This window comes from Aulonocara sp. 'chitande type north' Nkhata Bay, linkage group LG2 (assembly GCF_057382095.1).
Source record: "Aulonocara sp. 'chitande type north' Nkhata Bay isolate Kocher_YH1m ecotype deep benthic linkage group LG2, A_spYH_male_GT1.1, whole genome shotgun sequence".
Classification (NCBI taxonomy): domain Eukaryota; kingdom Metazoa; phylum Chordata; class Actinopteri; order Cichliformes; family Cichlidae; genus Aulonocara; species Aulonocara sp. 'chitande type north' Nkhata Bay.
This window is the reverse complement of record NC_141345.1, coordinates 19,497,896-19,512,544: the sequence shown is the minus strand read 5'-3', so window position 1 is coordinate 19,512,544 and position 14,649 is coordinate 19,497,896. Positions and strand designations below refer to the sequence as shown.

The following is a 14,649-nucleotide window of genomic DNA, read 5'->3' as shown; positions in this document are numbered from 1 at the left end:
CTGTTCCACATTTATTCCCTCCACCATCCGCATTGTTGTTTATATTTGAGTGATCTGCTTCTTTTACCCAGGTCCAGTACACCGCCTACGGCGAGGTGTATCTGGACTCTAACCCAGAGTTCCAACTGGTGGTGGGTTTCCACGGCGGCCTGTACGACCCCTTGACGAAGCTGGTCCACTTCACCCAGCGGGACTACGATGTCTTGGCTGGGCGGTGGACCTCACCCGACTACAGCATGTGGCCCAAGATAGGAAAAGATCCCGCTCCCTTTAATCTGTATATGTTCAAGAACAACAACCCACTCAGTGACATGCTGGATGTTAAAAACTACGTCACAGGTAGAGAGTTACAAATATTATGTGGGCCAAATGGTGAAATGTGTTGTATGAATATTTAGCCCTTGTACTCTGTCTCAGATGGTTGGCTGTGTTTCTTCCTGGCATATTAAAAAGCAGGGAAAATAACGCTTCTAGTTTACTTAACAAGCTCATCTTAGCTTATGTCCTGAGACTGTCAGGAATCTCTAGTGTTCAGCAGAACAGATTGTTGTGGACTAGATAGTTTATGCTAGTAACAATGTACTACAGATGGCACGGACGAGATAAGTCACAAAAGCAAACACGCTTTCAGTTTTTTGGTTTTTTGTTATACTAAAACCACTGCTTCATTTGCTACTGTGTTTAACTTTGTCATTCAGCAAAAGTAATTTCCCCTCGTCTGCTTGCTGTAGATGTGAAGAGTTGGCTGGTAATGTTTGGCTTCCAGCTCAGTAACATAATCCCAGGGTTCCCTCGACACTCGCTCTACTTTGTGGAGCCACCGTATGAGCTGCAGGCCACCCAGCACTGTGAGAACGGACAGGTACACCTATTTAAAATATATACCCACTCTCATTATTAAATCAAATATTGACCATTTTCTTTTAAATCTAATATAAATGTGCCCTGTATTTACTCACTGCGGTCAGCTGTGTGTTATTACATTATCATCTCTTTCAAAAAAGTGACAAAGCTTTTCTTTAACTTTTTCTATATAGCTCATAACCGGGGTGCAGCAAGCAGCTGAGCGGCACAACCAGGCCTTCATGGCCCTGGAGGGTCGTCTGCTCAACAAGGAGCGTCGCAGGCGCAAGGACAAGCCTGGCCACTGGTTCGGCACCAGCACCCCCATAATAGGCAGAGGAGTAATGGTGGCGCTGCAGGAGGGGAGAGTGGTGGCTGGCGTGTCGGCGCTGGCCAGCGAAGACAGCCGCAAAGTGGCTCTGGTGCTCAATGGTGCGCAGTACCTCGAAGGCACGCATTACACACAGGATGGAAAGGACTGCCACTACTTTGTGAAGGTAGGCTCTGCTGACAGCGACCTGCTGGCCCTGGGGCTCACAAACGGGCGCAAGTCACTGGAGAGCGGAATCAATGTGACAGTGAGCGGGCGGTCGAGGAGAGGAGTGACCGTGGAGTTTGCAGTTCCATCATTATTACTGAGCGTTCGGTACGGGCTCGCTGCAGACGTGCTGGACGAAGAGAAGGTAAGACTGTTGGAGCTGGCCAGGCAGAGGGCGCTGGCGGGGGCCTGGGCCAAGGAACAGCAGCGAGCTAGGGACGGAAAGGGAGGCAGTCGCCTCTGGACAGAAGGGGAGAGACAGCAGCTCCTAACGACAGGTCGAGTACAGGGCTATGACGGCTACTACGTACTGCCTGTGGAGCAGTATCCAGAACTGGCTGACAGCAGCAACAACATCCAGTTTCTCAGACAGAACGAGATGGGCAGGAGGTAACAGCCCACTGGAAGGGCGGACTCTTCCCACTCTCTCCCACTTTCACATCTCGAGATTTTGTCCCGGTTCCTTTTTTTTTCTCTTACCCTCCCTCCTCTTAAAACCCATGGAGATTTAACCAACAAACGGGGTTATTCACGGAACGCTGCAGGGACTTTTAAAAAAGAATGACTTACCAGACAACACATTGTTAATTTTACTGCCACAGGCAAAAAAATAAAAATAAAAATAAAAAATACAGTTTAGTCAGTCAGATTTTTTGTTCTGTTTTTTTTTTTCTTTTGAAAAAACTTTGAACAACTGAAAAAGCACTGAAGAACTTTGAGAACTGTTGCTTAATGAGTAAGAAGATTCCCCTTTTTAAAAAAGATAGTGATATTTTTGCCCATATTTTTTGGGTCACACTGAGAGCGTCCATGACAGCTACTGGTAACACGGAGGGTTTGCACTGCGGTGGCTTCTGCGATCGAGGCTTATCTGTCTCTAATCGACGCTAGAGGCAAAAAAAACAAAAAAAAAGGGACCAAAGTGGAGGAGCACTCCAGAGTGCCGCCATTAAAACTGCTCATCAAAAGGAGGACGTCGTGCACAGCGACAGACACGGCAACGCTAAGAGTTGCCCACCACTATGAGTCGTCTCCCTGTCTCAGGCCTCCCATTGTCCACCTCGGACACCCAACCAAGCAACACGCGGGCTAACGGCATCCTTGAAAAATCCACGCTGTTAACAGACTACGAAGTAAACTTTTTAACAAAAACAAAGTCAAAAAAATGTGATGGCTATATTTGTGGACAGTGGTGTCACACGGCATTGTTTATTTTGAAACGGGGAAAAGAATCATACTACTTACATATGTGTCCGACTACACTGAATTTCAGGATGTTGCGTATACTGTAGATGCCGTAGTTTTGTACGTTCCAGTCGCGGTAGAATTGTGAGAGTTTCACATAAGGCACTTCTGTACAGAACGATCAAACACACCGATCACAGAGTCCAGACAACATGCTTACGTTAGTATTTATTTGATTTTCTTCTTCTTCTTTTTTAAATTTATTTATTCTTAGTACTATATGACAATCATGAATGAGTCACCAGTTCTATTCAATATGAACATTAAATGGATGAGTTTATTTTCTTTTGTAAGATATGTAAGAAATTGTTCATTTTTGGGGTTTTTTTGTATTCATTTCCGTTTGCTGCCAGGGCAAATAATAGTCACTCTCAAAAAGAATAATTTATGTAATAAAGTGTTTTAAAAAAAACAGTTTATACTTTAAATAAAGTCTTTAAAACTGTGAAATCTGTTTTTTCGAAATATATTTCGATGTACAGTGTATAGACTTACCTTTATGCAGCACAGTAGAATATTGTTCAGATTATCAAGTTTTATATTTCTAAGAGGAAGTGGCTTGTAATGTGCAAAATCTTTAGCTGGTCTTACTACTCTAGAGTTTTGTGGCACTCTAATACTCCATATCTACAATATCGACCCCCCCACCCCACCCCCAGTTTGTTGTTTTTGACTGGGGGTTGTTTTTTTTTTCTTTTTGTTCGGAAGCTGTCCTAGATCCCAACAGCAGTAGCAGTAATGGATCCCTCTCACTGTGAAGAGACTCGTGCTGGATGTCATAATGTACCAAATCAGTATTATCAAAGGATGATTCTTATACATTCGCTGAAAACGAGACTCTTCTGAGAAACCTTATCAATAAAACATAATTGTTTACTTCAGCCGAGTGACGTGTACTTCACTTTCATCCCACTTTTCCGTTTGAAGACTACCGATGTTACTCATACGGAACATCCTCATTATTTTATGACATGCATTTGTATTAGTTGTGTGATGCTGAAATGCATTTCAAAGGTATCTTTGAGCTTGTTGCTGGTACTGGAAAGTTCCAATAATTAAAACGGGCAGCCCGCACCCAGCCCTTTCTTTGTTAACTGTACATAATTTCCTTAGGTTTGTTCGGAAAATAAGAGGTAATTAACAGCAGTGTTTTATAAACACACAGAGAGCTACCATTTCCCTCTCGTCTATGCTCTGGGGGGGGGCGCTACATTTTTTATATCTGCTGCCTCTTGACACTTACTCGGGCATGTTTACATAAGCTAAAGTAGATGTGACAGCATTTTGAATGAAGGCTTAATTATAAAGGAGGAGCGTGCGGTCGCAGATGATATCGCAGTGCCTTTGATGATGTTTCTTACAAATTTAAAAGCCCCCAAAAAACACAACCTCAGACTCGAACCTGCACTTTCACTCTTAGTCTCCAGCAATACACCTGCCAGGTTTGACAGGTGAAGTTGTGGTCTCCCTCTCTTTTTTTTAGGGGTTTCTCACTGTTGCCAAGGCAATTATCGCAATAAGGCACAGGGCAGGATCTGATATATTGCCAGCTCAGACAACACAGTTTAAAAAATATAACTCTGACATCTTCATGTCCATGCCACCAGCAACTACTCTAGTAAATGTTTCCTATAAACATTAAAAATGTTTGTATTAATGGGTATTAGTAATGTGATTAAAATGTGTAGAATTTACTGTCCATTTACGCTCACTGCTCGCTCTTTTAGGTACAACTTGCCAATACCGGGTTGGACTTCCTTTTGCCTTCAGATTTGCATCAAGTCTCCATGGCACAGACTAAAGAAGGTTCTGGAAATATTCCTCAGAGATGTTGTTCCAAAGTGGCATGACAGCATCACAAAGTCCATAATGTAACTCTCCCATTACCCCACATCCCAAAGGTGCTCTGTTGGCTTGAGATCTGGTGACTGTAGAAGCCGTTTAAATACAGTGACCTCACTGTCATATATTTAAGAAAGTAGTTTGAGGAGATCTGAGCTTTGTGAAAAGATGACAGCAGAAGATGGTTAAAGGGACAAACATGGTAAGCAATTATCCTCAGCTAAGCTGTGGCATTTAAACAGTGCTAACGTGGTACAAGAAAATATCCCCCACACTGTTACACCAACATCAGGCTGAACCATTGATACGAAGCAGGATGAATCCATGTTTTTTTTATGTTGTTTATGGCAAATTCTGACCCTGTCATCTAAGTGTTGCAGCAAAATCAAGACTCATAAGACCACATGGCATTTTCCCAATCTTCTATTATGAGTTGTAGCCTCAGTTTCCTGTTAATAGCTGACAGGAGTGATGCCTGGTCTGGTCTTCTGCTGGTCTTCTGCTCCATCAACTTCAAGTTTTGGCATAACGTGCATTCAGAGATGCTTTTCTGCATACCTCGGTTGTACAGAGTGAGTTCGTTAGGCAGGCAATAGTAACTCAACTATCAGCTATTAGGGGTCTAGCCATTCTCGTTCAGCCTCTGACATCATCAAGGCTTTTTCCCCCACAGAACTGCTTACTGTATATTTTCTCTTTTCCAGACCATTTTCTGCAAGCCCATGTTCTATGGGAAATCTCAGACTAGCCCACCTGGTACTAACAACAATGCCACATTCAAAGTCACTTAAATCACCTTTCTTCCCACTCTGAGCCTAGTTTGAACTATGTCACGTCAGCCATGTCTTCAAACCTAAATGCTTTAAGTTTCCGTCATGTTATTGTTTGAATGCATATTAGCAGTAATAAGAACATAATAAATTGCCCAGCCAGTGTAGGTTACAGCAGCATAAGCACAAGTTAAACTTGTAACTTTAAAAAGCTTTGAATGTCTTTTAATTGAAACAGTTATAAATACTGTGGAGGCTAGCTTAATGAGAAATGTGATACAAACTACGGTTGATTCACATGTGAGCTCTCTGCTGTATCCCACAAATGAAGTGAAATACAGTGAAAACTGTCTAATGCTATGTTTAATGTGTAAAGTGATAGTTTTCATGCTCAAAGCTCACGACTTTTCAGTGATGGCTCATTCTTAGCTCAGCAGGCAGTTTGGGTGGGGAAAGAGTCTCCTTTTGTTACCACCAGTTGCAGTGAACTAGCTTAGCTGGCAACTGTAGTGGAAACATTAAGCAGTAGTGCTTGCAGGTGAGTGTCAGACTTATATTTGATAAAAACAAACAGAGTGGTAGTGTAACTGGGAAAATGTTGCTACAAGGGAATTTTAGCTTCATAGACTGTTTCCACAGTGCCCCCAAGTGGCCAATTAGAGAAAGCTCTTATAGGTGTAAGTAAAATACAGAAACTTACATTACAAATAAGTCTTCTTTATATTCTGAATATATATAGTAATGTTAATTTTGATTCATAAACATGGATAATAAGCAACAGATTGATGTTTCAACTGTGCAGTTTATTTTAGGATTTCTTCTGAAAATGTAAAGATCCTGCATTTCAAGTATTGTGGCAAAAAAGAAAATCACTAGAAGTACAAGTACCCTAAAAGTGTTTATGCTTGAGTAACTATGCATCTTGTAATTTACCTCCTCCACAACTACTGGCTGCCAATTATGTCTCATTTTCTCCTCTGCTCCCCCCCTTCCTTTTATTTGATTGTAAGACATTTGGTGTTAAAAATAGTTGAAAACTCAGTCACCAACAGCCACAAATCTGCACTTTCATCCCTGCCTAAATCGCACACGCACACACACACATACCTCATTCACATTGCCCATTAAAAAAAAAAAAAAAAAAAACAACCCAAACAGAGCCTTTTATGGTTATGGCAATAAATTATTTTAATCATCTACAGCAAAAAGGCATCGTATGGGTAATTTGGATCAGTCTGTATAGCAATCACAACATCTTGTTTCAGTGAGAAATAAAGCTGAAAAGCTAATATGATAAAAATAATATTGATAGTCTGTGAAGGTTCTCAGTCATCCAGGTCATCGCAGTCAAAGGAGCTTGCAAAGAAAAGCGTCTGGACTTCTTTAAGTTGCTTGAAGACATTTCACCTCTCATCCGAGAAGCTTCTTCAGAAGTCCAGATGCTTTTCTTTGCAAGCTCCTTTGAATATTGATAGTCATTTCTTTGTATATGAAGAAAAACATTGTGGCTGTTAAATGTTGCCATTAATCAAAATAATAAAATAAGAGCATTCCATTTATTGTCTTACCGCCTATGGACAAACGTGCATTTGTTAAAATGACTTGTGTGCAAATGAGATGGGAAACATTTCAAGCATCAGCCCTGTCTGCAGCGGGGTTCTCACAGCCTTTGGGTATCATCATACTGGGTAAGAGTCCTTGAAGTTTTGCAGATAGCATAGCTGAAGGGGAGGAGTAAGGAAAGCTTTTATGTGGTTATGAAGACAGGAAGGAGTATATTACAGAGGCAATCATTATAAAGTGCCCAAGTGAATCACGCAGGATGAGCCTGAGATCATAGTATGCTGTATGTTTGGCATCTACCATATTGTGTGTGCAAATCTGTAGCTTGTGTGTTGTTGCACAATTTTAGTAAGGAGCCTGAGATTTTGGTAATGTTTACAAGCTCTGTTAGAAACTGCTACTGTGTAACCGTGGACAGCAACTGTGTAACCGTGGACAGCAACTGTGTAACCGTGGACAGGTCAGTCAGTCAGTGTGGAGGGTTGCACATGAAGGTGGAGGGTTGCACATGAAGGTAGAGCACTGGGATGAAGCTTCCATGTGGGAGCGAGGACTTCATTTATAGAAGTAATTTATAGCTTTACAGACATACAAGACTTCTGGAGGGAACAGAGGGGCGTTTGTGAGGAAGTGCAAGGTTTAAGTCAGATGGGAGAAAGGGCGATGGGCTTCGAGGCACAGAAATAGGGGCAAGAGGGTAATGGGGGTCAATCAGTAGGGGAATGGCGTTATGTCAGCATGTCCCAGAGACAGCAGCAGCACAGAGCTGTCCAGCAGGCTGTCAGGCATGTGTCCGCTGTGTCATCCCTTCTCCTGTCTTCAACCACGTACACTACAGTGAAATAAAGAGTAGAGATGGAAGAAAGAGGTTGGAAAGGGTTTTAAAGAAAAAGAAAGCAATTAGTGATTTCTTTTCTAAAACAACATAAAGTCCAGTGATATAATTCTCAGTGTCAAATCTCCAGCAGGGAGTTCAAGTGTAACCAGGGGTTTATACACTTTTCCTCTAATTACAGTCATCTTAGGAGTTTAATCTTTACAGTAATACCATAGCAGCGCACAGCCATGATCACACAGCATTACACTTGACTAACATCAGCTCGCCTTCGGTGCTTTCCCTTTACTTCACGTGTGTAGCAGTGGCTTTATTTCATCCTTCACCAACATGTGGAAACTTGTCGAGGCAAATGATCATGTTAGCCATACATGAGCTTTAACAGCTGCTCCAGCCTGAATGAGCACATCTCACCTTCTTTGTGTTTCTGATTAATCATTTATGTGGAAGCAAACACTAATCCAGCTTTTAACAGCTTCAGCTGGGAGGCAAGTTACCTAGGTGACATGCCACTGACCCAATAGGCAAGGACAGATGGCTTACCACTTTTCATACTGAACTCTGATAACGATGTGGCAAAGGTTAATAAATGTTTGGCCAATATTTATTTTTAATGCCGCTAATCGACATGGCGTGCAATGAGAATCTCAGTCACAGCACACTTAGCTTTTATTGACCAGATCAGGTTTATCTTAGGCTACAAAAGCAGCAACACCTTAGTGCTCGCTTTCATAAATAGAAGGATTGGCCGTGTTTTCTTCATGCAAGGCTGTTCTCTTTGCATACTCACTTTGAATATTTATTTTTAAAACGTGCCCTTTCTTTCCCAGCTTGTGCTACACTTTATTGGCTGCTCAGTGGGGAGTTCAAGCCGCATTAACACACCTTTCATCTAAAACCCGGCTTGACTTCACACATCTGAAACCTTAGCTGCCTGCTCGGGGATGCTTGAAGTTGTACCACGTTAAGGTTCCTGGTAGAAACACAGGCATTTGTCAAATTGGCAATTAGATTATCAAGTACCACGACTTAACAACACGTTATTTGTTGATGTTGTTAGGGAACAGAATGGTGGCTTTTAAAGCAGCGAAACCCCAATGCTTACATTAATAAAGTGGGACTTTTTCAAGGAAGCCAAGCATGTAAATGAAATCCTGTTTTTTTTTTCCCCCATTCTGCCCGAGTGTGTTGTATACTTTGTTAAACAATGTTGACTTTATTGTGTTAAGCACATACTTAAGGGGGAAAAAAAAAAAAAAAAAAAGTAGTAACGACTACATGCTAAAGTAGTGACTTCCCGTTGATGAAGCTTAGATTCAATAAGATAAGATAAGACTTTATTGATCCCACAGCGGGGAAATTTTTGCGTCACCTCAGCTCAGGTACAGATATCAGAAGGAAATACAAAAATACAAATAAGTACAATCAATGGAAAAAAAGTAAGATAATACACTATATACAATGGTAGCATACACAGTATGTGATCATGGATATGGTTGAAAATATGGAAGAACATAAACTATATAGCTATTGTACCACACACACACACACACACACACACACACACACACACACACCATTATGCATGAAGTGGTGACCGTGGCTGTTCACAGTGTCCAGTGACTTATGACATTGTGATTGAGGAGTTATAGAGTCTAACTGCTATTGGGATGAATGATCTGCGAAAGCGCTCCTTCTTGCAGCGAGGGTGTAATATTCAGTCTAATCTAAAACTAGCTAAGAGAAATTACACACCTGTCCCAAACAGGAATTTGTGTTTCAGGAGCCCACTGAAATGTGTCCACTTCAGTATTTAAATATAGTTCACTTCACTTGTCACAAACATAGACATCAGTTTTTGTTTATGAAGCTTTATTTTTTGTCATATGCCTCAGGAGGATGTGACTGAGCAATACAGCTTGTTCATTCAGTAGAAATTTGTTAATCACAAGGCAGGCCAGTCCTAAAGCATACCACCAGTTTTACTCCAGCTATGACCATAAACTCATCAAGAAAATGTTAAAGGTCTAAGATCAAGTGAGCAATAAGATATTTTGCTTATCTGGCATATTTGCTAGAGCAGTGGAAAGGCCCTTCTCTTGCCATTACAAAGAATATGTGTTTAAGGTACTTATGTAACCATCTTAAAAAGGTACAGCTAACGTTAACAGATCAGCTTCCTAGTGGTACTAACAAGGGGCAACCTCCAGACCTAAAACCAATGCCAGGTGCCAAAATGTGCAGTTCCTTTAGTAGCCAGCTGACAAGGTAGCACTGCATCGTCTCACACAAATATGGTCATTCTTAGCTCCAAAATGTTTTCAAAATGCCTTTCAAAAACCAGTGTGTGAAAACAATGTAGCTACAAACAGCTTTCCTACTGTTTATGAGTTATGCGAGTAGCTAATCCTTGCAGCTGAATGCAGACTTGCAAGACTCCCAGTGCATCTCCATAACATCCAGTCAACAAGTAATTCAGCACAGGACTTAAAATTGTGTAAGGACAGTGACAACTTGTAGTTCTGCTAGTACTGCTGGATTTGGACTCACAAGTGTTGTGTAGCACATTTGGGTCACAGTGCTTACCTGTGTTTTTGGGAGCTTCCCCATACATGGGCCCGGGAGGAGGTCCACCCTGCCAGCCAAACTGAGGCTGTCCAGCATACCCATAAGGAGGTTGTCCTGGTCCAGGATAAGGACCGCCAGGTCCCATTGGTCCGGGAGGGTAGTTCGGGTAAGCTGGGTTAGGTTGCTCCATGTTCACAGGGTATCCCTGCTGAGGATACCCTGGGTAGCCTTGAGGTGGTGGGCCCTGGGCTGGGTAACCAGGAGCAGTCGGGCCATTGCCTGGGTATGGAGGCGGGTTCTCCATGTTTGGCTGTAGGTTAAAAGGAAAAGAGAAAAAAAAAAAAAGTTAAAGGTGGTGTGATTATGGCCCTTTTCTTGACTAGAAAGCAGATACACTGAAGCAACACAGAATACCTTTTCAATTCCTCCATATTCCAGTTTCCTACTCAGAAAGTCTAAAGTAATATTTGGCAGTATTTTGCCAAAGTTCTAAAAAAAAGAGAAACTGTTTCTAGTTTGTATACATCACACACTTCACTCACTACTTCTTTAACCTGTTGACTATTCCACACTTTCGGCAAACAGCCATTATCTCCACTCAGCCACAGAGGAAAGACAAGCACAGTACATTACTCTAATGTTTGCAGAGGATATCTTATGATTCAGTGGTCAGTCACAGCACACATCAACCATTCCAGAGGCAAACATAATTATTTTACTATTCACACAGAAAGATTGGCTTCACAGCGTACAGAGTGAGGCCAGTAGAACACGTGAATAAGAGAGAGGAAGAAAGAACTCTGTAACCACAAGGCCCGTACAAGTTGCATTTTCACACTTATCACATTATATCACACGTTCATGTCTTCTTTTTGTCAGTGTGCGAATCAAACGGGAAAGAAAATGATCCCAAAGCCATTATCAAAGTAAATAAACTATGTCTGAGATCAGCCATTTAAAAGTCATTTCTTTCAAGTGCATTTCCCAACCAGTGGTTTCTGAGAAGGCCAACACCGAAACACTTGCTAGCTTTCACGTAGAAGAGCCACAGAAAAAGAAAAGGCTGATAGTTGGAAAACTGTGGTGGTGCTTACATCACTGGAATCCCTTTTTCACCTTGTATATGTACACTATAAACATCCAAATGGCTTTCATTCCTTCCTGCTCATCTTTTTATCCACATCCAATCTCCCATCTGTAATTTAAAAAAAGGTGCACACACAGAGTACTTCCAAACTGGATGGTGAAAAACGTTATTACCACTAATCTACTCAGTAGGATTTAACAGTGTACTTTTCTGTATTTATCACTTATGGAAAATCTCTTATTGGGTTCAAAGTACATAAGTCTTTTTATAAGTGTCATTGCCCAATGGCATTAATAACCATGTTTGATTGTGGCTCTTGGGTAATGTTATACCTGCAGATAAGCTATGAGGTTGGTTTCATACCACTTTCAAAGTGATGTGGGAATGTTAACATTAGCAGCCCATGTGACAATAAGCTTTATCACGGCTTTCACGCATTTCACCACCTGAATATGTTCTTCAAGCTACTAGCAGACGGCACTCCCTCTAAAGATGCCTAGGAGGGACAAAACAATTCCTGATGATTTGTTTAAGTAGTTACAGTAAGCCAGCACACACACCAGCAAAAAAACAACAACACTGGAATAAGCTCACCTGTCCTGCTGGGACAATGAGAGGTGACGCCAAAGTGTCCCCTGTGATGAAGGTCTATTCTGTCCCTCTCTTCCTGTGTAAGATTACGTGTTGAAGGTTGAGAAAGAAGCCAAACAAATGATCGGTAACCTGACACCTATGAGGATGTCTGCATATACTGTCAAAGTTCACCTTGAAGGCCATGGGCTTTTATTATACCTACGTACATTTCTTACTAGACTTTGGTACAGGGTTAAGTTTTAATGAAAAGATTTTAATAGACGTTGATTTCTATGAAGGTTTTCTCAGTGTGTCTTTACTGTGTCCGAGAGTGATAATTTGCATGTGTTTGTTTTTCCCCTCTGATGAAAAGCAAAAATAAATGAGTGAAGTGAGATCACATGTGTTTCCACAACAGTATCATGATGACAATATCACAGACAAACAGGGCACACGGAGTACCTGGACACTGAACACTAAACCTTCCTGAATCCTTTAAATGCCACTGAAAATGCCATTGTTAAATAATGACAAGCAAGAAGTTTCCCTAACAGTTGTGTTATCCTTGTGGCTGAGTTTAACACTAACATCTGGAAAATAAACTGGGTGGTAAAGCAGAACACGTAAGCATTACTATGGAATATTTAAAATATAGCCTCACAAACCCAAAAGAAGTGCTAATAATTAGCATTAAGTAGTAAAAGAAAAAAAATCTATTTGGGCATTTTAATGTTTTTTAGTACATAGGACTTGAACTACTTAAGATATGATGCCAATTTAAAAATTCTAAAAGGACCAGCTATAATAAATAAATAAATAAATAAATAAATAAATAAAGGGGGGGGGGGAGGTAAAAGCCCATATTGCCCAAAATGAATGAGCTTACATTAGATTTACATCATGTTTGTACAAGCTGAGCTGTGGCAAAGCAGTTCGGTAGCCTGGCAGCCCCTGTTTACCTTGTCTTTGTCTAGAGACAAGACAAGACTCCGTGTATATTAAGACACCCCATTGGACCCAATTAAGAGCAATCAGAACCATAATTCTGTCATATAAACAGGTGCTTGGAGCAAACTGAGAAAAAAAAAAAGCTCTAAACTAAAAAAAGACACGAAAACAAAAAGAAAAAAAGAACAGAAACTATAACCGGAACCTTTGTTGCTCAGCAACGCTGCCTTGAATTAATCTGAGTTAAGCTAAAGCTAGTCTGTTAATATTTGATCCGTTTGTATTTTCAATAAGCGTTTGTTAGTATGACTAGCCCACTTATTATCAGGGTTAGTCAACAGAATTTAGTTTAGCCTATTAAGTGTTTTTTTTTTTTTTTAAAGAACTCTATAGCCTTTACAGGAGGCAAACAGAAGTCGCACCTGCAGGCCACAACCCAGTCCGACCCATCTCTAATTTCACAGTGACAAGGCTCGTACACACAAATATACACAGTCCGGCCCTGGCTGGGCTTCCTACCTTTGAGTAACCACTATTCCAGTCAGCTGGAGACGGCAGCAAAGTCTGCTTAACCAGAAACGGCGTCAGTCTTCTCTTCTTGTTACTACTTCTTACCGCAATGACCGACCACTGTCCAGAAATTTGGTGCGTATCGCGTTCACTGGGTGTGACGTCATTTAAAGGGTACGATATGCGGGAGGCGTTTCGGTGGGCCACCGAAGGGCGGGATTGGCTGCTGAGCCGGCCCCCGCTCGCCAGCGTCCAATCACAAGCTAGAGCGATGACCAGCCGTTCGCCAGGGGAAAAAACAATGACTTCTGGTCGTTTGAACAGATAACCGATTTAGCGGGTCTACATCACCCAGCCAGTGACGAAATTCACACGAGGAGCAAGAATAGCTCAGAGGAGTGACTAACTGGTCAATTATTAATCGATGATCTTATTTCTCTCACTCATGGGAGTTTTGCTCATAAAGCTAATGGATAATTTACATGTTACCAAAGACACATAGTCAAATATTATTTTATATATGTAAGAATGAACTTTTTTTATTATTTCCTGTGTTTTATCTATCATATTGCATTGCTGGTTTTGTCCCAGCAGATGTCAGGCTAGCCCCAGCCTGGAATCATAAGACCTTCTCGTGTTTATATGAGATACACAATTCGGATATTCGCCAAATGCGTGTGTTTAATTTTGTTTAAGTTGCTGAGCACACCAGGACACCGTGTCGTTGAGTTGTTAGATGTTTATTAACATTATATGCTGTAAGATTCAGGCATTAATCTAAGACACTTTCGATCTTTCTGGGTCCCAGTAATTGCAGCACTTTGGCAGATTTCAATTGTATATCTTACAGATCCGAGAGAAGGAAAACAAACTCCACGAAAGTGGTTTGTGGAGTGGGCTGTATAGCTGCACTTGTGTTCACTATAGGCTGATTGCTATAAACCCTCTTATCTGTGACCGTATTCTCCCAGTGATTTATTGGCTTGTCAAAATGTCTTGCACGTGCAGAGAGGCCATGGCGGTTGAGTGAATTTGTTTTCTTTGAAACAACTGTACCTGTTAACTCAGGGCTCCATACTACACAGCGAGTTCAAAGAAGCTTTTTCCCCTACCTAGATTCACCTACCCTAACATTGGCTATCAGGATAAATGGCAAACAACGCTGGTTATCAACTCCCTAAATTAACCCAGGATTTCCCCTGTGCTATCACATGAAAGGGGTGACGTCAGCATCTGACCAATCACGAAGGGAGGTTTCAAGACTCATGTGACTTTTCCACAGAAAATGATCCCTGTGAGTGTCACCTACTCCAGAGACGTTATCAAA

General features: G+C 41.4%; 2 protein-coding genes across 6 annotated transcripts in view; one reads left to right on the top strand and one right to left on the bottom strand.

Moving 5' to 3' along the window:
* tenm2a (teneurin transmembrane protein 2a) overlaps positions 1-3,553 on the top strand; it is a 229,967-nt gene extending 226,414 nt beyond the window's left edge. For 2 of the 5 annotated variants that reach the window (XM_086307882.1, XM_086307871.1), the window contains 3 exons: positions 72-339; positions 732-862; positions 1,038-3,552. In XM_086307882.1, the coding sequence (XP_086164008.1) occupies positions 72-339; positions 732-862; positions 1,038-1,775 (1,137 nt within the window). In that variant the 3' untranslated portion in view covers positions 1,776-3,552. Of the gene's footprint in view, positions 1-71; positions 340-731; positions 863-1,037 lie in introns of all 5 variants that reach the window. The other 3 variants (XM_086307866.1, XM_086307888.1, XM_086307896.1) reach the window with 3 other exon arrangements.
* Positions 3,554-6,385: 2,832 nt separating this feature from the next.
* Positions 6,386-13,625, bottom strand: LOC147337667 (cysteine-rich transmembrane module-containing protein 1-like). The gene is made up of 3 exons (XM_086307843.1): positions 13,332-13,625; positions 10,223-10,514; positions 6,386-7,633 (listed from the first exon to the last, which is right to left on the bottom strand). The coding sequence occupies exons 2-3, from the start codon at positions 10,506-10,508 to the stop codon at positions 7,530-7,532; spliced, it is 390 nt and encodes a 129-aa protein (XP_086163969.1). The 5' UTR covers positions 10,509-10,514; positions 13,332-13,625; the 3' UTR covers positions 6,386-7,529.
* Between the last annotated feature and the right edge of the window lie 1,024 nt (positions 13,626-14,649).

What these genes read in the sequence shown, in the direction of transcription:
- LOC147337667 (XM_086307843.1), bottom strand. Translation starts at nt 10,508, where the DNA reads ATGGAGAACCCGCCTCCATACCCAGGCAATGGCCCGACTGCTCCTGGT. An exon ending in GGAAGCTCCCAAAAACACAG is followed by an intron (nt 7,634 to 10,222) that starts GTAAGCACTGTG and finishes ATTTCACTGTAG; the next exon opens with TGTACGTGGTTGAAGACAGG.